Genomic DNA, 21891 nt, shown 5'->3' with positions numbered 1-21891 from the left:
GCTGAGCTGATGTTATATCTTCAAAAGATAATAATGGGGATATGGCTCAGTGGAGCTTTTGCCTAGCCCTGAATTTGAGGGTTCCATCCTCAAGGCCACACTGTTGTTTGTTGTTGGTTACTGATATCAACTATCTGTACACTCTCTAAACTTTTAGAAGCCTTTGTCACTTCTAAGAAAGGTGAAGTAACAGCACAACCCTCCCTTTCCGGTTTTATTGGGGTTTGTCCCTGCGGCGGGGGGAGGGGGGGAGTGACAAAGAATAGATATCAATTACCAACTCCTTCAGAAAATAAAAAGTAAGCCCAGTATAAAAATGCAATAATTTGGGGCTGGGAGTTTGGCCTAGTGGTAGAGTGCTTGCCTAGCATGCATGAAGAACTGGGTTCTATTCCTCAGTATCACATACATAGAAAAAAAGCCAGAAATGGTGCTGAGGCTCAAGTGGTAGAGCTCTAGCCTTGTGAAAAGTCCAAGGACAGTGCTCAGGGCCTTAGCACTGTCGTTGGGGTTTCTCAAGGCTAGAGCTGTACCACTTGAGCCACAACACCTCTTCTGCCCCTTTCTTTTCATTTTTCTTTCTTTTTTTTTTTTTTTTTTTGGTCAATCCTGGGCTTGAACTCAGGGCCTAAACACTGTCCTTGGGCTTTCTCAAAAGTAGAGCTCCATCACTTGACCCACAGCACCATTTCTGGCTTTTTTCTGTGTATGTGGTACTGAGGAATTGAACCTGGGTCTTAGTGCATGCTAGGCAAGCACTCCACCACTAGGCCAAACTCCCGGCCCCATGTCCTTTGTTTTTTAGGTGACTGTTTTCTCTACCTCATACATGCACACACAAGTGCACATCCAAAGGAGGGCAAGAGAAGGGCACAGAATCAATGGAAAATGGGTGACAAGAAGCAGATGCAGGGCTACCAGCTCCACTAGACACCCATGAGAGTGAACTGAGCAACTCAGGGCAGTGAGGGAGGGAGAGAAAGGGAGAGAAAGAGGGGACAGCTGACACTACGCAACAGGAAAGAAATGATCAGGAAGAAATCATTGTATCATTCCTGTTTGAACTTTTTTCCTATATAAAACTTGAGGTCTTCCTATTTTTTTGTTATTCATAAGCTTTGTAGATCAGAATGATGACTCACGTAAGTGTGAATGTCAAAATAATTATCTATCTAAATATAACTGTGCCACAGTACTGTGAAATACATGTAATTACCCAGTTTCAACAAAGAAATTTAAAAAGCTGGGCACTGTGGCTCACACCTGTAACCCTAGTCACTCAGGAGGCTGAGATCTGAGGATCCAGGTTCAAAGCCCACCCATTCACTAAAGAACGTGAGATTCTTATCTCTAGTTAATCACTAGAAAATGGGAAGTGGGGCTGTGGCTTAAGAGCAGTAGCCTTGAGCTGAAGAGCTCAGGGACAACACCCAGGCCCCCCCCCAAAAAAGAAAAAATCTATAAAGCAATATTCTTCCAATACTTTCTTCATATTGTGTTCCTGCATTGAGAATTAAGAATTGTAAGTTGCTTGTTTTTCTTCCCAGGTTAGAGACTGTCTGAGCTGCCTCAATGGAGCACGTACAGGGAGCCTGGAAGGCGATCAGCAATGGCTTTGGACTCAAAGACGCGGTGTTTGATGGCTCCAGCTGCATCTCTCCAACAATAGTCCAGCAGTTTGGCTATCAGCGCCGGGCATCAGATGATGGCAAACTCACAGATTCTTCTAAGACAAACAACACTATCCGTGTCTTCTTGCCAAATAAGCAAAGAACAGTGGTATGTGAATCTTCCTGTTAGGCATTGTAGCTGCTTATTGTATAGGCCGATAGAATACACTTTAGATTCAGCAGCCTTATGGACTAGTAAAATCCTGTTGTCGATGAGAGTCTGTCAGTTGAGATTTCCAGTGCAATTTTTGTTTCACTAAATTACTATTCCTTCTATAGTCTTTACTTTTTCCCAACTTTTTGCTGGCTGGCTGGCTTGCTTTCTCTTTCTTCTTTTTTTCTTTTCTTTTTTCTTTCTTTCTTTCTTTCTTTCTTTCTTTCTTTCTTTCTTTCTTTCTTTTTCCTTCCCTTCCTCCCTTCCTTCCTTCCTTCCTTTTCTTTCTTTCCTTCTTTTTTTTTTTTGTCAGTCCTGGGCTTGAGCTCAGGGCCTGAGCACTGTCTTTGATCTTTCTCAACACCAGAGCTCTACCACTTGAGCCTTAGCACCACTTCTGGCTTTTTTCTATGTATGTGGTACCGAGGAATCGAACCTGGCCCTTCGTGTATGGTAGGCAAGCATTTTACCACTAGGCAAAACTTCCAGCTCCTTCTTTTCTCTTTTATTTTGCCAGTCCTAGGGCTTGAACTCAGGTCCTGAACACTGTCCTTAAGCCTTCTCAAGGCTAGAGCTCTACCACTTGAGCCACAGCACCACTTTTGGCTTTTTCTTTGAATGCGGTACTGAGGAATTGAATCTGGGTCTTTGTGCATGCTAGGCAAGCACTCTATCACTGGACCAAACACTTGGCCTTCTTTGTTGTTATTACTTTTGTCAATTGCATTCTTTTTTAGTTTTTAGTTTCCTTTGTTTTTCTTTTTTTGGTTGGTCATGGAACTTGAAGTCAGGGCCTGGGCACTGTCCTTGAGCTTGAGCCACAGCACCACTTCTGATTTTGTGCATGCTAGAACTTTGTGCATTCTAGGCAAGCACTCTACCACTCAGCTATACTTCCAACCCCTATTAATTTTATTTTTAATCAGGATTTTTTTTTTTTGCCAGTCCTGGGCTTGAGCTCAAGGCCTGAGCACTGTTCTTAGACTTTTTCAAGGCTAGAGCCTCAGCACCACTTTCGGCTTTTTCCTCTGTATGTAGTACCGAGGAATCGAACCTGGGTATTCGTGCATGCTAGGCAAGCACTCAACCACTAGGCCAAACTCCCGGCTTTAATTTTATTTTTAAACCGACAATTCATATCTGAGCAAGGGATCCTTGACCCAGATTTTTTTTTCCAGATTCAGTTTGGAAAGTCTCATTTCTTTACTCCTTTGGGTAACTTATCCTCTTTCATCTTGTTACCTCCTAAGTAGACCTATACTACATTGAGAGTTCCCTATATTGGGCTCTTTATGTGGGGATCCCCTCTTAAAAATTCCCACTTTTAAGGCTGGGAATGTGGCTTAGTGGTAGAGTGCCTGCCCAGCATGCACGAAGTCCCTGGTTCAATTCTTTAGTATCACATAAACAGAAAAAAATGGAAGTGGCGCTGTGGCTCAGGTGGTAGGGTGCTAGCCTTGAGCAAAAGAAGTACAGGGACAGAGCCCAGCCCCTGAGTTCAAGCCCCACGACTGGCCAAAAAGAAAAACCTCTCACTTTGCATCTGTGTCTTCTGTTTTGAGGCTAGTAATGGATCAGGCTAGTTGTCTCCATCCTGATCCTTTGGGAAAGGTAGGGTGGGGCCTGGGGTTTGAACTCAGCCTTGTGTTTGCTAGATGAATGTTTGCCCCTTGAGCCACATTTTTAGACCACTTTGTTCTTGAAGACTTTTTTCTTTTTTTTTCTTTTTTTTTATTGTAATTAGTAAAAGGGTTACATGATATTTGCCAGATAGAAGGTGCATTAATTCACATACATTGATACCCTTTCACATGGAAGACTTTTTTCTTAAGTGATCCAGAAAAAGGTTGCCTAGCAGGGTTAGGATGGGCCCCAGCAGGGTTGAACTTCAGCCAGGGGAGCACTCATGGGGGTTCACAAGCACTGCAGAGCTGCATTCCTGTTTAATTGGAGATAAGAGTCATGCACTTTCTTGCCTGGGCTAGCTTTGAACTGGGATCCTCAGATCTCAGTGTCCTGAGTAGCTAGGCTTATAGGTGTCAGCCACCTGCTTGTGTTTGTTTGCCTTTGTTGGTTCTGAAGATGGTCTTTTGTTGCAGGTCAATGTGCGAAATGGAATGAGCCTGCATGATTGCCTTATGAAAGCTCTCAAAGTGAGGGGCCTGCAGCCAGAGTGCTGTGCTGTGTTCAGACTTCTCCACGAACACAAAGGGTAAGAACTCAGTCCATCTGCTCCTTCTTCAGAACAGACTGCCCAACTTAGTGCCACTAAAACCAGTTACACTAGGTTCCTGTAGAGTATGTGTGTCTTTAGATCTTTGTTTATAAGGAGACAGTTCAGGAAAATGTGAACTTGAAGTTACCGCCTGCCTGTCTGTTGTCCTCTCTGGGAAATAAGCATGTTCTGTTTCTAATCTTTAGTACTTACCTCTCATGATTCCAGAAGTTCCCAACTTTGTTAGATTGGGGAAGAGGGAATGGCCTCAGTGCGTCTATTACTCCTCTTGTTTGAGGAGGTAGTTTGGTAAAGTGCAAATCTTGGAAGCAGGTGTCGACTTTAGCTGAATGTAGCTGCAGGTTGGTCCCCAAGCCAATTTATGCTATTTCTTCCTTCCTTCCTTCCTTCTTTTCTTTCTTTCTTTTTCTTTCTTTCTCTTTCTTTCTTTCTCTTTCTTTCCTGTCTTTCTCTTTCCTTTCTTTCCTCTTTCTTTTCTTTCTTTCTTTTCTCTTTCTTTCCTCTTTCTTTTCTTTCTTTCTTTCCTCTCTCTTTCTCATTCTTTTCTCTCTCTCTCTTTTCTCTCTCTCTCTCTCTCTTCTTTTTTGTTGCCAGTCAGGAGACTTGAACTCAGGGCCTGGGCACTACTCCTGAGCTGCTGTTTTGCTCAAGGCTACCATTTCTGCCACAGAGCCACTTCTGCTTTTTTCTATTTATGTGGTCCTAAGGAATTGAACCCAGGGCTCCATCCATGCTAGGCAAGCACTCTACCACTGAGCCACATTCCTAGCCTACTCTATGGTATTTTTTTTTTTTTTTTAAGATTTTTAAGAAGGGAATCTCTCTATATAATCACTGGCACATAGATTTTAGAACATAATTAAAATTAAGGGTTTGTATGCCATATCTATGGTATTTTTGAAGGACTAGAGAGATTCTCAGAGAAAGGGAAGATTTAGAGCGGGCCCGGTTCTCTTTGTAGTAGATAGCTCTTGCAGGTTCATCAGAAAGTGGGCTCCATCCTCTCTAGGATAAAATGTGATTTGAGGTGATAAGGAGTTGCCAGGACCTTGTATTGGGAATGAGCTCTAGTAAGGGATGGATACTGGTAGGATAGGTTTGGATGCTATGTATATGGATTTGGCTTAATTTTTACTTAAATACAGTTTTCTGTCTATCCTAGGCATAGAAGCAATGGTCTGGAGTAAAATTTGAAGACAGTTATGTTTCTCATGGGCTTACATTTATTTTTATAAATGCTACAAACAGCTCTGTTAGATTTGAGCCTGTTATTTATTAATGGAAAAGTGCATTTGTGGTTCCTTTCCATTTACGTATCTACTAGATTGAAAGAGGCTATTGAACAATACATTTTTTAGCACTGTAGTAATATTTATGACCCACTTTACTAAATTTTTTCTCCCCCTCGGGTCTTGACCTCAACCTCCTTCCTCAGCCTGCTAAATGCTGGGATTACAAGTGTGTGCCATTACACCTAGTTATAGACCCTGTATTCGATCCTACGTCTTTGCACTCTATAACATTTACCTTTAAGCCGGGCGCCAGTGTCTCACATCTGAAATCCTTGCTACTCAGGAGGCTGAGTCTGAGGATCACAGTTCAAAGCCAGCTTGGTCAGGAAAGTCCATGAGACTCTTATCTCCAGTTAACCACCAGAAAGCCAGAAGTGGTGCTGTGGCTCAATGTGGTAGAATGCTAGCCTTGAGCTGAAGAGCTCAGAGACAGTGCCCAGGCACAGAGTTCAAGCCCCACGACTGACCAAAAAAAAAAAAAAAAAAAAAAAGACTACCTTCATAGGAGCTGGGAGCATGGCCGAGTATAGAGTGCTTGCCTAGCTGGGTTTATTCCTCAGAACCACATACATAGAAAGCCAGTCGTGGTGCTCTGTCTCAGGTGGTAGAGTGCTAGCCTTGAGAAAGCTCAAGGACAATGCCCAGGCCCTGAGTTCTGGCTAGGACTGGCCAAAAAAATCATAGAGCCCTAGAGCCCCAGTATTCATTTGCGCGCGCGCGCGCGCTCTCTCTCTCTCTCTCTCTCTCTCTCTCTCTCTCTCTCTCTCTCTCTCTCTCTCTTTCTCTCTCTCTCTCTCTCTCTCTCTCTCTCTCTCTCTCTCTTTCTCTGTCTCTTTCTCTCTCTCTCTCTCTCTCTCTCTCTCTCTCTCTCTCTCTCTCTCCCTCTCTCCCTCTCTCTCTTCCCCTCCCTCTCCCCCTCCTCTGTCTGTCTCTCTCCCCACCCTCCCCATCTATCTCTCTCTTTCTCTCCCCCTGCCGCCTATCTCTGTAGACTCTTGGACTCTGTGTCTCTTGGACTCTGGGCCTGGGCACTGTCTCTGAGCTTTTCAGCTCAAGGCTACCACCCTACAGAGTGAGCCACAGAGCCACAGAGCCACTTCCAGTTTTCTGGTGGTGAATTGGAGGTAAGAATCTCACAGACTTTAATGCCTGGGACGGCTTTGAATTGCGATTCTCAGATCTCAGCCTCCTGAGGAGCTGGGATTGCAGGTGTGAGCCACTGTGCCCAGCTAGTTTTCTCTTTTTAGCTTGAGAATAATAATACCTATTTTATGGGTTTGTTGTGTTTGGATAACCTGTAATAAAAGGCAGCTATTGTTATGTACCCATATTGAGCCTTGTTACAACATTACCTTTTCATGTTCTGAAAAATGTTTTTCAGTAAAAAAGCGCGTTTAGATTGGAATACTGATGCTGCCTCTTTGATTGGTGAAGAACTTCAAGTAGATTTTCTGGATCATGTTCCCCTCACAACACACAACTTTGTAAGTTGTGCCCCCTTGCTCTGTTTCTTTCTCTCTGTGGTGCGTTGCATCCTTGCCTCACATGACAGCAGTAATAAGCACGTATATGATTGGATGCTTATCAGGTTCTGTTTAAGTATGCCATTGTTTACATACACAGTTTGCAGTTGATTAGCCCCAAGGTATACTTTAAGAAATTGTTTTGTCTTTAACAGTTTTTCATTTATTTAGCCTCATTTTGCCCTTGTATTCTTGCTGTTACAGGCTCGGAAGACGTTTCTGAAACTCGCATTCTGTGACATTTGTCAGAAGTTCCTGCTAAATGGGTTTCGATGTCAGACTTGTGGCTACAAATTTCACGAGCACTGTAGCACCAAAGTACCTACTATGTGTGTGGACTGGAGTAACATCAGACAGCTCTTGTGAGGAAATCATTCATTCATCTGTTCACTCCCTCAGTTCTCTCCCAAAATTCGGGGTTGCTTGTGTCAACACTTTTGAGGTCCTTTTTGTACGTTTTGATGAGGAAGTCTGGATTTTAGACTCACTAATTGACTGTCATTTGCTCCAGAAGCCATCTGCTTCACCAGCACCACGCTGCTGAGAGAGCTGCTTCCCATGCGCTCTTAGCGCTCTGACCGGAGCAGGGAGGACCTGCTGTCTGTCAGGAAAGAGCTGGCTGGTTCAGGGAGCAGAAGCTGTGGGGACAAAGGTGCTGGGTTTTTCTTCTGGACAGTAGCATCTACTAGGTTTTTAGGATTTTGATACTAGAAAAGGAGTAGGAAACAAAGTTGCTGTTCTCTCTTTTCATTCTTTTCTTTTGTGTGTGTATGTATTGGTCCTGGAGTTTGAACTCAAGTCCTAGGTTCTGCCTCTGAGCTTTGGTGCTCAAAGCTAGTACTCGACCACTGAAGCCACAGCTCCATTTCAGCTTTTTGTTTTTGTGGTTAATTGGAGATAAGAGTGAGGCCTGTGCCAGGAGTTTGGCCTAGTGGCTGTTGTGCTTACCCAGCATATACAAAGACCTGGGTTTGATTCCTCGGCACCACACACATTGAAAAAACTGGAAGTGGTGCTGTGGCTTAAGTGGTAGAATTCCAGCCTTGAGAAAGCGCAAGGACAGTGCTCAGGCTCTGAGCTCAAGCCCCTGGAATGGGAGAGAAAAAAAAAAAATTATGGCTTTTCCTATTGGAGTTGGCATCAAACCATGATCCTCAGATCTCAGGCCCCTGGGTAGCCAGGATTATAGGCATGGGCCACTGGTGCCTGGCTTGCTGGGTTTCTTTTGACCTCACACTGGAGAAATTGTGTTTGGGTTTAAAAATGCCTAGTGTTAAGGTTTCTGTAAAAAATAATAGTAATGTACTATTGCTTAAAAAAAATTACTTTGGCTTGGTGCTAGATGCTCATGCCTTTGGTCCTAGCTATTTAGGACACTGAGATCTAAGGATCTCTATTTGACGCCAGCCAAGACAGAAAAATCCTCAAATTCTTATCTAGTTGACATGCTTCAAGCCAGAAATTGAAGTGTGGCTCAAGTGGTAGAGTGCCGGCCTTGAGTGAAAAAGCCAAGCTAGAGCTTGTGTCCCTGAGTTAAGCCTTAGGGCCCGTACATGCACACCTGTAGCAGTGTTACTTTGATATACATGCAGTGTGTGATTGTTACCAGCCATTTGAGGTGGTAGTCTTTTTTCTTGTTTTGGTCAGTTGTGAGGCTTGAATCTGTGAGGCCTGAGTGCTGACCCTGAGCTCTTCAGCTCCAAGCTACCACTCTACCACTTTGAGTTAAAGTACCATTTCTGGTTTTCTGGTGGCTAATTGGAGATAAGAGCTTTACAGACTTGGTGCCTGGACTGGCTTTGAACCGTGATCCCCAGACCTCAGCCTCCTGAGTAGCTAGGATTACGGGTGTGAGCCACCCATGCCAGGTGAGGTGGTAGTCTTTTTACATCAGGTGCTTGTAGCACTTGAGGGCCTGGGGAAAGTTGAATTGGATAGTTGTAGGTGCAAGGCACAGCAGGCTGTTTTCTCTGTAGAATTGTCAATCTGTAAATCCTCCTTGATTTCCCTTAGGTTGTTTCCCAATTCCACCGTTGGCGATAGTGGGGTCCCAGCACTGCCTTCTTTGACAATGCGGCGGATGCGAGAGTCTGTCTCCCGGGCGCCTCCTAGGTAATTTTGTGCCTTTCAGATGTTATTGAGGGTTGGAGGCCCACATTCAAAAGGCCAGAAACTCCTTTCATCCTGTTTCCCGTGTGTACATTCCTTCCTCCTCCTGTGGTTTCTGATAGTCTTCTTCAGCATCGTGTCAAAATTTTGTCCCAGGAATCTGGGCTCTTATAGTCCACAGACCGCTTTATTATCATTCCTTCCCTTAATAGCTCAGTGAGGTTCTAAAGCCTTGAGGTTCTGTCTTCCTCAAATCTAGTGAGATAAGCCTCAATGAAGGGCCCCAGATGGAAAACATTAGCTTAATAAAACTAAAACCTCAACTCCAACATGCTTGTTATGGCCTCAGTTGCTGAAGCCCCATATACTGTTTTTTAAAGTTGTCTAATAATATTTTCAATATAAACATCATTTAAAATTTTTTATTCTTTAAAAATTTTTTTAAAATTCTCATTACCATGCATTAACTGTACAAAGCTGGGTTTTCTTATAAGATTATAAATGTTCTTTTATTTATTTATTTATTTATTGCCAGTTCTGGGTCTTGAACTCAGGGCCTGAGCACTGTCCTTGGGCTTTCTCAAGGCTAGAGCTCTACCACTTGAGCCACAGAACCACTTCTGGATTTTTCTATGTATGTGGTACTGAAGCATTGAACCCAGGTCTTCATGCATATAGTAGGCCTTGAATTACCAGTTTTCAGAATCAGAGTTTAGATGAGTTCACATTTCTCAGTGTTGCATAGAATTTAGATTCTAAAATAAAACGAGGTAATGTTTATTGGCCCTTGTGATGAAACCAGCATGGAATAAAGGCAGCCTTTTCCAAAATGGGATTTATTATCATGATACAAGTTCATGTTTGATTGACTCTGACAAGGAGAAAGAGCTAGGCTTCCAAAAGCATTACAAGAGAATGGCAGGAGAAGGTGGTTTGTCAAGAGAACAATTTCCCTTAGAAAACGCAGCCTTTCATCCCTTAAGTTCAGACGGGAGTTCATATCTCAGTCTGAGCAAAGCTTAAGCTACCCTTCAGAGCAAGTAGTGAAAATGTTACATATAGTTCCAGGTTGTTGAGGGAGTGTGGAGGCTGGGCCTTGAACCTATGGCCTCACCTAGGCCCATGAGTATCCTGCTCCTGAGCCACATGCCCGGCCACAGCTGTTGTGTTGTGTTCTTTTGGGTTTGCTGTGCTGGGAACTAGGCCCAGGACCTCGGGCAAATATGGTCAGTGCTGTAAGCCTGAGCTACATCTCCATCCCAAAATACCATGCGGATGCTCTAGTTTGTCTGGTGAACAAAAGCCAGTGATCGACTTCACTTGCTGCCAGTCTGGAGCCTGCACTGTGAATAATGTGCCCAGTGCACTGGCCACAGGGAAGACACAGCCGGCCACACCTGGTCTGTTTTGCACATGTGGACTGCAGTTCTAACTACATCTGTTCAGAGACCAGACCTCTCACATTCTCTAATTTAGTCTTTAAGTGAAGCTGGGACGTTCCAGCTAGCTTAGGAGAAACCATGCTCTACATATGTTAATCTCTTTTTTTCAGTCTTCCGTAGATGTGATTTATTTAAAAGGAGAAAACATACAGTGGATTTCTCAGGTTTTTTTTGGTGGAATACCAAGTGCATTTGTTATTTTGCTTTTCAAAGTATTTGTATTTGCTCCTGAAATACCTTACTGAGGAAGATACCTAAGTGCTCACGTGGGGTCTTCCTTCTCCCCGCCACCCAGTTCCTACCACAGGTATTCCACTCCGCACGCTTTCACCTTCAATACCGCCAGCCCCTCCTCTGAGGGCTCCCTGTCCCAGAGGCAGCGCTCCACATCCACACCCAACGTGCACATGGTCAGCACCACCGTTCCTGTGGATAGCAGGGTGATTGAGGTAACAGGGCCCTGGGGCTGGTGAGGAGCCTCACTGGGGGGCTTGGGTAGGAAGTTTTGGGGTTCAAACTTAATGAATGTTGCAGTGTTTTCCTTTACTGATGACATTTGCAGCCTGGCCACATAGTTACGTTGCTAGGTCACTCAGGTAGAGCAGCAGAGCCTTTCTGGGTGAGACTTGGATAGTGTTTTCAGTCAGCTAGCATGGAAGAGGTGTGGAATGGTTCCATGCTTGTGTGTGATGGACAGTCATGGACTTCTTAGAAGACTTTGAAGTGATTCTATTTAGAAGTAGGTTACAGTCCTAGGATTTCAGTAAGTACTTATTTAGGCAGTTGTAAAAGTGCCCCTAGCTAGTGTTTCCAAACTGCTTTTTCTTTTCTTGGCTTTGTGGTATGTTCTTGTTTAGTTTGCTTTCTAGTTCATCTTTAATAACAACTGCATACACTCAAAATACTTGCTTTGTTCTTTATTCTTCTTTATTTCTCATTGCTTTGGACTAGAATAACAGCCTGAATGCTTCTCCCAGGGCGTGGTCCAGACGATTTTGTTTGAGGGGAAGAGTAGGTATTTTCTTCATGCCTTTGCTCTCTTGTGACTAACGGGAAGACTGTTGGGCTGTGAAGCAACTGCTAAGTTAAAATGGATATTTCTATTTAGGCTGCTTTCTATGTTTTCCTTTTTGTTGTCAACAACATATGTGAATACTGTGTATGGTTTTACTGAAAAGTGCATTTTACAAGTTAAATATTTTAAGCCAAGGGTATTGGATATTATTTAAAAAAAAAAAATCAGTTCTGCCAGAGGACAACTGAAAGTAGACTCAGTACATTCAAAGCACCAGTGTTCTGTTTAGATATTAGAACATCCAAAGTTTGGTTGATATGCCATGGAAAATCTTTTTTTTTTTATAGCTATGAGAGCTAACTGTGCTTACTCTATACCAAGGTTAATCCTTGAAAAAACGCAAGGAGACACCTGCCATGTTGGTCACAGCTAAATCTCAAACCACAAATAACTTTGATATTCTTACTCTGCCATTAACGTGTGCTGGCCATGTATAATCTGTGAAATTGTTTTATCATTATATTTAGTCCTAATAATAATACCTTAATAGAGTAGCTGTTTTTCTTCTATTATATGATTTGTTCTCTTAAACATGCTAATTCTAAGATGAAATATTAAAAGTGAACATGGCAGAATTTATTATGAAATACCTAGCTCAATTGTTTTTGCCTTCCTATACTTTGAAAGTAAATTTTGGGGCCAGGAGTTTGGCCTAGTGGTTAAAGTGCTTGCCTAGCATGCATGAAGACCCAGGTTCGATTCCTCGGTACCACATACATAGAAAAAAAGCCGGAAGTGGTGCTGAGGCTCAAGTGGTAGAGCTCTAGCCTTGAGAAAGTCCAATGACAGTGCTCAGGCCCTGAGCTCAAGCCCAGGACTGGCAAAAAAAAAAAAAAAAAAAAAAAGAAAGTAAATTTTGATTCCCTTTACCCCCAAACTGTCAGCAATTTAAGTTGGATATGGTCCAGTATTACAGTAAAATTCTTCCTAAAATAAATCAATAGAACTAAAAATTGCCATCAAATAAACTATGAGGTGCAGGGAAGAAAAAAGGAAGATAGTACACATGGAAATACAATGGCTAATAGAAAATGCATTGTGGTGCTGGGAGTTTGGCCTAGTGGTAGAGTGCTTGCCTAGCATGCGGGAAGGGCCTGGGTTTGATTCCTCAGTACCACATAATTAGAAAAAGCTGGAAGTGGTGCTGTGGCTCAAGTGGCAGACCACTAGCCTTGAAAATGCCCAAGGACAGTGCTCAGGCCTGAGTTCAAGCCCCAGGACTTGCAAAATAAAATAAAAATACATTGTGGGGCTGGGAGTGTGGGCTAGTGGTAGAGTGCTTACTTAGCATGCACAAAGTCCTGGGTTTGATTCCTTGGTACCATATACACAGAAAAAGCCAGAAGTGGTGCTGTGATTCAAGTGGTAGAGTGCTAGCAGTGAGAAAGCTCAAGGACAGTGGCCAGGCCCTGGCAAAAAATAAATAAAAATGCAAGCCGAGCATGGTGGCTCACGCCTGTAATCCTAGTGACTCAGGAGGCTGAGATCCGAGGATGGAGGTTCAAAGCTAGCCTGGGCACTGAAGTCCATGAGACTCTTATCTCCAATTCACCACCAGAAAACTAGAAGTGGCGCTGTGGCTCAAGGGGTAGTGGTAAGCCTTGAGCTGAAGAGCTCAGGGACAGGGTCCAGGTCCAGAGTTCAAGTTTCACGACTGACAAAAAACAAATATAAATAAAATTGCACTGTAGTTTGCTTTGATTGCAAGCATAAGAACAGACTGGATGGCTGAGGAAGCCACACCTCCTGGCAGGTCATCTCTGGTCAGCATCCTGCTCACCCCGTACTTATTCTGCTATACTTAAGCCTAAACCCAGGATTCCACCTTCCTTGGATATTGGGAGTGAGCCCTCCAAGGCGGGGTGGGGCTCATATCCTCAGGCTCCTCTCCAGGAGAGTCATGAGGACAGGCCAGGTTCGGGAACCAGGACTAGGCTTTACTAAGAAACCCAAAAGTACCTGGGCAATGCTGCTAACAGTGGGGTGTGGGAGGGGGAGCACTGGAGAAACAGCTAAGCTTAAGATTCTTCTTCTCTCCTGTCAAGATGTCCTTGAGAGCCACATGTGTAGCCTCCACTTAATCCAGCACTGGGAGGCTGGAGTAGGATGCTCCCCAAGTGCCAGGTGGGCTGGACCTCAAGAGCCACACTAGGCGTCACTGAGTGGGCATGACCTGTAGCAGTGTGACAATGGGCAGGAGGACTGGGTATCTTGTCCGGCTTGGGTTTCAAAGAACTCAGACACAGACCTTTCAGTACAGTAGGCTCTTGTGAAGGAAGGTCAGGGAAGCCTCTGCAGGGTGAACAGTTCGCCACATGGTTTCTAAAACATTCCACGCATCATCTTTGACCTGTCCCTGAGCAGTACTCACTGTGCGCCACAGGCAGCATCCTGCTGGCACTGCCAGGCCATACGTACCGCATGCTTCCCTCTGCCTCCTGCCTCGGGGCTCCGTCATGTGTGGTTTAAACGCGCAGTTCACGTTTGAGACTGGGGGCTCTATGTGTTGTGCCACTTTCTGTAATTTTAGGTTGGATAGAGCAGTTGTGGCGCTTCTCTGGGACAAACCCACCAGTGGGAAGAGGGGGCACACCACTGGGGCTTGTTCTCATTTTCTCTTTCCCCTTTTCAAGCTTCCTCAGAGCAAAATATTTCCTTTGGAAAGATCTCAGCTGATAGTCACTTTTTTTAGCCTTTCTCAATAGAGTATAGTTTGTCCATATTGTTTTCTTCTTGAAAAAAAATAGGTAGTTTTCCATATGAAAAATTGTTTCAGGGCCAGGAGTGTGGCCTAGTAGTAGAGTGCTTGCCTAGCATGCAGGAAGCCATGGTTCAATTCCTTGGTGCCATATACACAGAAAAAGCCGGAATGTGTTTTGGCTCAAGTGGTAGAGAGTTGGCCTTGAGGAAGGCCCCAGGACAAGTGCTCAGCCCTGAGTCCAAGCCCCAGTATTGCCTCCCCGGCCCCGGCAAAAAAAAAAAAAAAAAGAGAAATGGTTTCATTAAAGACTAGTCTTGAAGAAACTGGCCCCAGACATTTGGTAAATTCTAACCAAGGAAAATCAATGAAGTTTGACTTTCAGTGTTTTAGAAGTTTTATACTTCATTTTGTTCCTGTAAAGCCTTTATTTTTCCCCCTCCCCCAGAGAAGAGCTCTTGTAGTGTAGTGTTTGATTTGACTCATTTTCCTTTTCTCTTTCAGGATGCAATTCGAAGTCACAGTGAATCAGGTAGTTCCCCTCATGTAGACACAGTAATGGGCTTTTGGTCTCTTTGTGTCCCAGTGCATCTTTTGTTGGCTTATCCATGTGTGGTTTTGTTTGTCTTGTTTGCCTAGCCTCTCCTTCAGCCCTGTCCAGCAGCCCCAGCAATCTGAGCCCCACAGGCTGGTCCCAGCCCAAAACCCCGGTGCCAGTACAGAGGGAACGAGCGCCAGGATCTGGGATGCAAGAGAAAAACAAAATTGTGAGTATGGCCACAGCATCTCCTGCTGGAGGTGTGAGGTCCAGGAAGAGTGGACTGGTTGGGTTAGAATGCATCACTGGGAACAGACTGCTACCACATTTACCAAGTGAAAGAGATGAGAAATGTTAGTGCCATTTTTGGCATGTTTGCATCAGCCAAGCTGCCATTTTCTCAGATAGGCTTTTTTTTTTTGGTTGGTTTTGTGGGGCTTGAACTCTGGACCTGGGCTCTGTCCTTGAGCTCTTTAGCTCAAGGCTAGAACTCTCCTACTTGAGCTACAGTGCTACTTCCGAAAGATAGATTTTTTTTTTTTTTGCCAGTCCTGGGCTTGAGCTCAGGGCCTGAGCACTGTCCTTGGACTTTCTCAAGGCTAGAGCTCTACCACTTGAGCCTCAGCACCACTTCTGGCTTTTTTCTGTGTATGTGGTACCGAGGAATCCAACCTGGGTCTTCATGCATGCTAGGCAGGCACTCTACCACTAGGCCAAACTCCCGGCCCAAAAGATAGATTTTATAAGCTATGGAGACAGGCTGGGTTGGATTGCCCCTTTCTTTGATGCTGTTATTCCTGGGCCATTACTGTTGCTTGGGGTTCGTGAATGCCTCCCCACTTGTTTCAGAGGCCTCGTGGACAGAGAGATTCAAGCTATTACTGGGAGATCGAAGCCAGCGAAGTGATGCTGTCCACTCGGATTGGGTCAGGCTCCTTTGGAACTGTGTATAAGGGCAAGTGGCATGGTGAGTTTGGGCTCCCTGCTCCTCAGCTCTCGGTGGCATGTCACAGGTGGAGACGAGCCCCATACGTAGTGCTGTTGACATGGTTCACAGTGCTCTGGGTGAAGTCCTCGGGATAAGTAGAGTAAGGAACAAGGTTTGAGCTCTGCAGCTGAAATGGGCTTGCTCTGGGGACACGCTGTGAAGCTGCATCGACAGCTGCTGGGCAAGATCCCCAGACCAAAAGCTGGAGCAGGGATTAACAAAGCTCCAGCCCAGAGAGGTGGCTGATCTGTCCTCTGCGGCAGTGGGAAAGCCAGGGTCGTAAGATCGCTGCTGTGCCTGAGGAAGTAAGCTCTTGGACGTGTGGGGAGAATGCTCTCCTGAAATGGAAACTTCTTGTTCAGAAGCAAGGCGCCATTTTAACTTTTCTCTATGCTTTGTATATTTTGGTAGGGTCTGATTTTTAGTGCCTCAGGCTTAGGATGTTAGCACCCACAGGCAGCATTTGCTTGAAAATGCTATATCCCAGCTGGGTGCGGTGGCTCACATCTGTAATCTTCGCTACTCAGGAGGCTGAGATCTGAGGATCGAGGTTCAAAGCCAGCCCTGGTCCTAAAAAGTCCATAAAGACTCTTATTTCCAATCAACCACCAGAAAACCAGAAGTGGTCTGTGCTCAAGGGTTAGGGTGGTAGCCTTGAGCTGAAGAGCTCAGGGACAGTGCCCAGGCCCAGAGTTCAAGTCCTGTGACCGACAAAAGGAAAAAAAAAAAAAGGGGTACACTGACCACAAGCTTACCTTGCAGGTGATGTTGCAGTGAAGATCTTGAAGGTTGTCGACCCCACCCCAGAGCAGCTGCAGGCTTTCAGGAACGAGGTGGCTGTGCTGCGGTGAGTCTGGCTGCTAGAGCAGGCCCAGGCCTGGGTTGGGCACTGCTGGGCCGCGCAGCTCTTGGGGCCCATGACACTCACCAGCATGGCTTTGATGGTGGAGATGGTGGTAGGGAAACCGCTTTCCCTGTTACCTTCGTTGTTTATTTCTTGCCAGTCCTGGGGATTGACCTCAGAGCTTGGCCACTGTCCTTGGACACTTTTTGCTCCAGGCTCACAATTTGCCATTTGAGCCACAGCACCAACTCTGGCTTTTTCTGGAGTATGTGGTATCAAGGATCAAGCCTGGGGCTTTGTGCATGCTAGGAGAGCCCTGTGCCACGAGGCCACGCTCTTGGCCTGACTCGGCTTTTTGAGCGCTGGTTTGCCGCACTCTGGATCTAGAGCCTGCGGGGCGCTCTTGCTCTGCTCACCCTTGATTGGTGGAGTGAGTTGGATAGGGATGGACTCCACAGAGGACGGGTCCTTGCGACCCCAGTGGAGGGTACTGGCAAGGCCAGAGCAGAGTGACGCCTAGGATGGTTACAGGTGGCAGTCCCAGTCCCGTCGAGTGGGAGAGACGGTCCTGAGTGCCCTCTTTTTCCCCAGCAAAACCCGGCACGTGAACATCCTGCTGTTCATGGGGTACATGACGAAGGACAACCTGGCCATCGTGACGCAGTGGTGTGAGGGCAGCAGCCTCTACAAACACCTGCACGTCCAGGAGACCAGGTTCCAGATGTTCCAGCTCATTGACATTGCACGGCAGACGGCGCAGGGGATGGAGTGAGTGCCTGCGGGCCCGGCCCCCACTTCCTGGAGCTTGGTGTGGTCGGGGAGAGTCCAGCAGGCAGGAAGGAGAAGTTGATGTTCCTAACTGGGCTCAGGTTCAGGGTCCAGCTGCCATTGGGTTTTGGGGATGGAGCGGGGCAGGAGCCGTGTGCCTGGGCTCCTGAGCGGGCAAGCATGCCGCAAGGCCAGGGCGGGATGTCATGTGGAGGTGATTTGTGTTCCCTTTATGACTCATCCCAGCTTCCCCATTACATTCTGCCCTCCTCGGAGCTAGGGAGATGGTGCCGTGCACGCACCTCGGGATGAACACAAGGCCTCGTGGCTGTGCAGCACAGCCTTCATTTCTGTCTGCAAACTCACATGGAAGCAGGCTCATGTCTGTCATCCTGCTACTCAGGAGGCTGAGATCCGAGCAACAAGGTTCAAAGCCAGCCTGGGCACTAAAGACCTTGAGACTCTGATCTCCTATTAGTCATTAGAAAACGAGAAAAGCGGGGCTGTGGCTCAGGGGTAGGGCGATAGCCTTGAGCTAAGAGCTCAGAGACAACACCCAGACCCAGAGTTCAAGCCCCACTACCCACCAAAAAAACAAACAAACAAATGGAATTCAGAAGCTAAGGAAATTGATCAGAATTACATGGAAAAACTGAAGCCTAATTTGAACACTGAAATTCATCCTTTAATCAGTGTTTCCTAGTGTTTGTTTTTTTTTCTCATATGTTCCCAGTAATACAACTATCATGATCTAATTTTAGGGCATTTTATCACTTTAGAAATAATTTATGCTTATTAGCAATCATCTCACCCCGCAGGCCCTAGCATCCACTTCTGGTCTCTAGATCTCGTATTTCATATATTTAAGATACTGTTTTCTATGCTTAGCTTCCTTTACTTGGCTCCATTTTTTCGGGTAAATCCACGTCGGAACACTTCAGTTTGGAGGCTGTTACATTATTTGTGCACTGGGCTTATCAAAATGACTTCTCATTTGTGCTGTGGCCTCACCACGGACGAGGGTCAGCCAGGCTGCCGGGCTCTGAGGCCCTGCTTCCTGGGAGGCAGGTTTTATTTCCTAGCTATATGGAATTATCTGACTCATTTTCCCTCCCTTCACAGCTATTTGCATGCAAAGAACATCATCCATAGAGACATGAAATCCAACAGTATCCTTTGGTGTGTGACTTCCAGCAGGCCACTTCCTGCTTTGTTTCAGGAGTCAGAGGGGCACTTTGACGCCCAGGTACAACTTTTTAGGCGAGGGCAAAAGTCGGGAAGTTGGTTGAGAAGCAAAATGTGTGGCACCAGAGGAGTGGCTGCCTTCTACCTCATCTGTGCTGTGCTGTTGTTTGGGGGAAGTTCCCTTCTTTCCTTAGCAGCAGTAGTTTGGAAACATTTCCACAAGAGTTGTAATATAAATTGTGGTTAAAGTTAAAATAGACCTGACATATTTTATAATTTGTGGGCAGAGTATATATGAAAATGATAATTTTCTACAAGCCAAATGCTAAACAATTTCCAAAATTATAGCAGGTGTGGTACTAAGTACCTGAACCACTCTTAGAAAGCAGAGGAGGGGCTGGGAATGTGGCTTAGTGGTAGAGTGCTTGCCTACCATGTACCAGGCCTTGGTTCCTTGGTACCACATATATAGAAAAAGCTGGAAGTGGTGCTGCAGCTCAAATGGTAGAGCTTTATAGCCTTGAGAAAACCCAAGGACAGTGCGCAGGCCCCGAGTTCAAGTCCCGGGACTGCTCCCCTTCCTCCCTTAAAAAAGAAGCTGAGGTAGGATAGTTTAAGGCCTGCCTAGGCTGCAGAGGGGAGACTCTGTCTCCTGCCCCTTCCTCATGCTCGGTGGTTCAGAAGGTGAGCAGAGGCAAATCTTCAGGTCTGTGAAAACTTCTGTGTTCCTGCCCTCGCCGCATCCCTCACCTCTGTGGGGAGCGTGGAGGTATTAAGTCCAGTTTTGCTTCTTGGCCAGTGAGGAGCTGGATCAGTTGTTTGGGGTACTTATCAGAGGCAGTGGATGGGGGTGGGTGGGTGATGTTTCTGGCAGACAGCACAGATTGAAGGACATGTGACCCCTGGGTTTCCAGTTGGTAACTGGTAATGAGATTTCCTCATGACGGACCTGAGCTGGAGGACACTGGCTGTTTACCCCTCATATGGGCAAAACTCGGTCAGTTGGCGGTGAATGCAGGCAAAGATGACCTAAGCCTTCACCGCACCACAGCTGGACAGAAAGATCACAAGAGCACTGACCTTGTGTGGAAAAAAGGCAATTTCAAAGCACTGTAAAACCTCAGAAACCCAAAATTGAGTGCTGAGGACACTGGGGCGGAGGTGGAAAGCTCATGAAAAACTTTGTCAAAATTTGTTTGTCCACTGCTTTGCAACCAGAGTCCTTAACAAGCATTGAGACATATTTCTCCACGAAGGCCTCACGGTGAAAATTGGAGACTTCGGCCTGGCGACTGTGAAGTCACGCTGGAGTGGCTCCCAGCAGGTGGAGCAGCCCACGGGCTCTGTGCTGTGGATGGTGAGGACCTACCTGGTGCTGCTGCCGGCTTAGTCAGCGCGGGGCCGGGCCCTGGAGCCTCACCAAATTCTTCTAGTGTCAGATAGCGCGGAGCACGAGTCAGCTCAGCTCGGGTGAGGCGGCCGAGAGCAGGAGTGAGCTGGAGAGTTGAGTCCTCAAGGGAATCACTCAGCTGGCATCTAGCTATCTATCCCTATGATCCTAGCTAAAAATGAGATCCCATTCAGTAGGTGACACGACGGTACACCTGCCTTCCAGCCGTGTGGGAGCTGTAAACAGGACCACCACCACCTGTGTTGGCTTGAGACCCACACCTCTAATCCTAGCTACTCAGGAGGCTGAGATCTGAGGATCAAGGTTCGAAGCCAGCCTGGGAACAAAAGGACCCGAGACTCTTATCTCCAATTAACCTCTAGAAAACGGGAAGGGCAATAGCCTAGAGCTGTAGAGATCAGTGACAATACCCCAGGCCCAGGGGGTAGGGTGGTAGCGAACTGAAGAGCTCAGGGACTGCGTCCAGGCTGTTAAGCCCCTTGACACCCCCCCCCCCAAAAAAAAGCCAAAAATGGAGCTGTGGCGGAAGCTTTAGCCTTAAGCATCAAGGCTCAGGGACAGCACCCCAGCTGAGTTCAAGCCCAGTGTCTGGCAAGTGCAATGCCGAGTTCAAACCCCAGTGACCATGAAGAAGTAGGTTAGGTCTGAGAACCGGCTTCCCTCACGAGTGGAAGGGGCCTGCTGTGGGCTGCCTCTGTAGGACAAGTGCGTTTGCTTCCCGTAGGCCCCTGAGGTGATCCGAATGCAGGATAACAACCCGTTCAGCTTCCAGTCGGATGTCTACTCCTACGGCATCGTGCTGTACGAGCTGATGACCGGGGAGCTGCCCTACGCCCACATCAACAACCGAGACCAGGTGACCAGGGCACGTGCAGCCTGTGCGAGCGGCACAAGGGTTTGGATGGCTTGCATTCTCAACGGGCTTCTTTCCCCAGATCATCTTCATGGTGGGCCGAGGGTACGCCTCGCCAGACCTCAGCAGGCTGTACAAGAACTGCCCCAAAGCAATGAAACGGCTGGTGGCTGACTGTGTGAAGAAGGTGAAGGAGGAGAGGCCCCTCTTCCCTCAGGTGAGGGGTCTGCGGGGTGCCACCTGTAGTGGCAGGGTTGTCGCTGAGGGAGAGGAAGCAAAGGGGATAGGCTGTGGCCCAAACCGAGAGACCACCATGGCATGGCCCTGTTTCAGATCCTGTCTTCCATCGAGCTGCTCCAACACTCTCTGCCGAAAATCAACCGGAGTGCTTCTGAGCCTTCCCTCCACCGCGCCGCCCACACCGAGGACATCAACTCTTGCACGCTGACCACGTCCCCGCGGCTGCCGGTCTTCTAGCTGACGTTGCCCCTGTGCTCTGGCGCCCAGGGAGGAAGAGTAGCGGGCACTGGGCTGCCCCTTCTTTGGGAGCACAGCGCATGCTTTCAGAGGCGCTGCTGCTGCTGCTGCTAAAGACCTTCTAGACAGCTCACCGGGCCTTACCATCGTGTTGCCTTCTTTTCTACCCTTCTGACCCTGGAGAAGGAAGCCATTCCCCATGCGCCCGCCCTGCTCCTCTGCTCAGGAGCCTCGCTTCCTTCAGTAGCATGGAAGCTGGGCTCTGGCTGTCGGCAGGCGAGTGTCCAGGGCACGCATGGAGTGGTGCCGCTTGCTGCGGGGACACGTGACTTTGGAAGTGGGCTTCTCTTCACAGTGGTGCACCGCCAAACAGTTTTGCACATAACGAACGCACCAAACAGCCCAGGACAGCCGAGACCGGTTGCCTGGAGGAGCCTGCTTTGGTACTAAGGAACTGGACTCTGGGGACATGACCTCCTTTCAGAGCCTCCCTGCCAGTGTGGGGAGGATGTGTTTTCCAAGCAAGGTGCTCCATCCCCCCTCCCCAGGGAGCAGCCTTCCCCCCTTCTCCACCTCCACCCCTACCACCCCCCTCCCCCCAGGGAGCAGCCTCCCATCACGCCAATTT

At 46.9% G+C, this 21891-nt stretch overlaps 1 protein-coding gene across 3 annotated transcripts in view; it reads left to right on the top strand.

The window, feature by feature from the left end:
* Positions 1 to 21802, top strand: part of Raf1 (Raf-1 proto-oncogene, serine/threonine kinase) — a 38813-nt gene extending 17011 nt beyond the window's left edge. The window contains exons 2-18 of one of the 3 annotated variants that reach the window (XM_090323994.1): positions 1548 to 1779; positions 3924 to 4036; positions 6734 to 6836; positions 7080 to 7237; positions 8889 to 8987; positions 10722 to 10875; positions 11378 to 11437; positions 14704 to 14731; positions 14839 to 14966; positions 15587 to 15704; positions 16488 to 16572; positions 17161 to 17337; positions 18460 to 18506; positions 19761 to 19879; positions 20658 to 20789; positions 20869 to 21003; positions 21120 to 21802. In XM_090323994.1, coding sequence (XP_090180120.1) covers positions 1573 to 1779; positions 3924 to 4036; positions 6734 to 6836; positions 7080 to 7237; positions 8889 to 8987; positions 10722 to 10875; positions 11378 to 11437; positions 14704 to 14731; positions 14839 to 14966; positions 15587 to 15704; positions 16488 to 16572; positions 17161 to 17337; positions 18460 to 18506; positions 19761 to 19879; positions 20658 to 20789; positions 20869 to 21003; positions 21120 to 21263 — 2007 coding nt within the window. In that variant the 5' untranslated portion in view covers positions 1548 to 1572 and the 3' untranslated portion in view covers positions 21264 to 21802. Of the gene's footprint in view, positions 1 to 1547; positions 1780 to 3923; positions 4037 to 6733; positions 6837 to 7079; positions 7238 to 8888; positions 8988 to 10721; positions 10876 to 11377; positions 11438 to 14703; positions 14732 to 14838; positions 14967 to 15586; positions 15705 to 16487; positions 16573 to 17160; positions 17338 to 18459; positions 18507 to 19760; positions 19880 to 20657; positions 20790 to 20868; positions 21004 to 21119 lie in introns of those variants that run through there. The other 2 variants (XM_090323995.1, XM_090323996.1) reach the window with 2 other exon arrangements.
* The last annotated feature ends 89 nt before the right edge of the window (positions 21803 to 21891 follow it).

This window comes from Megascapheus bottae, chromosome 33 (genome assembly GCF_031878675.1).
Source record: "Megascapheus bottae isolate mThoBot1 chromosome 33, mThoBot2.hap1, whole genome shotgun sequence".
NCBI classification, from domain to species: Eukaryota; Metazoa; Chordata; class Mammalia; order Rodentia; family Geomyidae; genus Megascapheus; species Megascapheus bottae.
The sequence above is the reverse complement of the archived record's forward strand: the minus strand, read 5'-3'. Positions and strand labels throughout refer to the sequence as shown.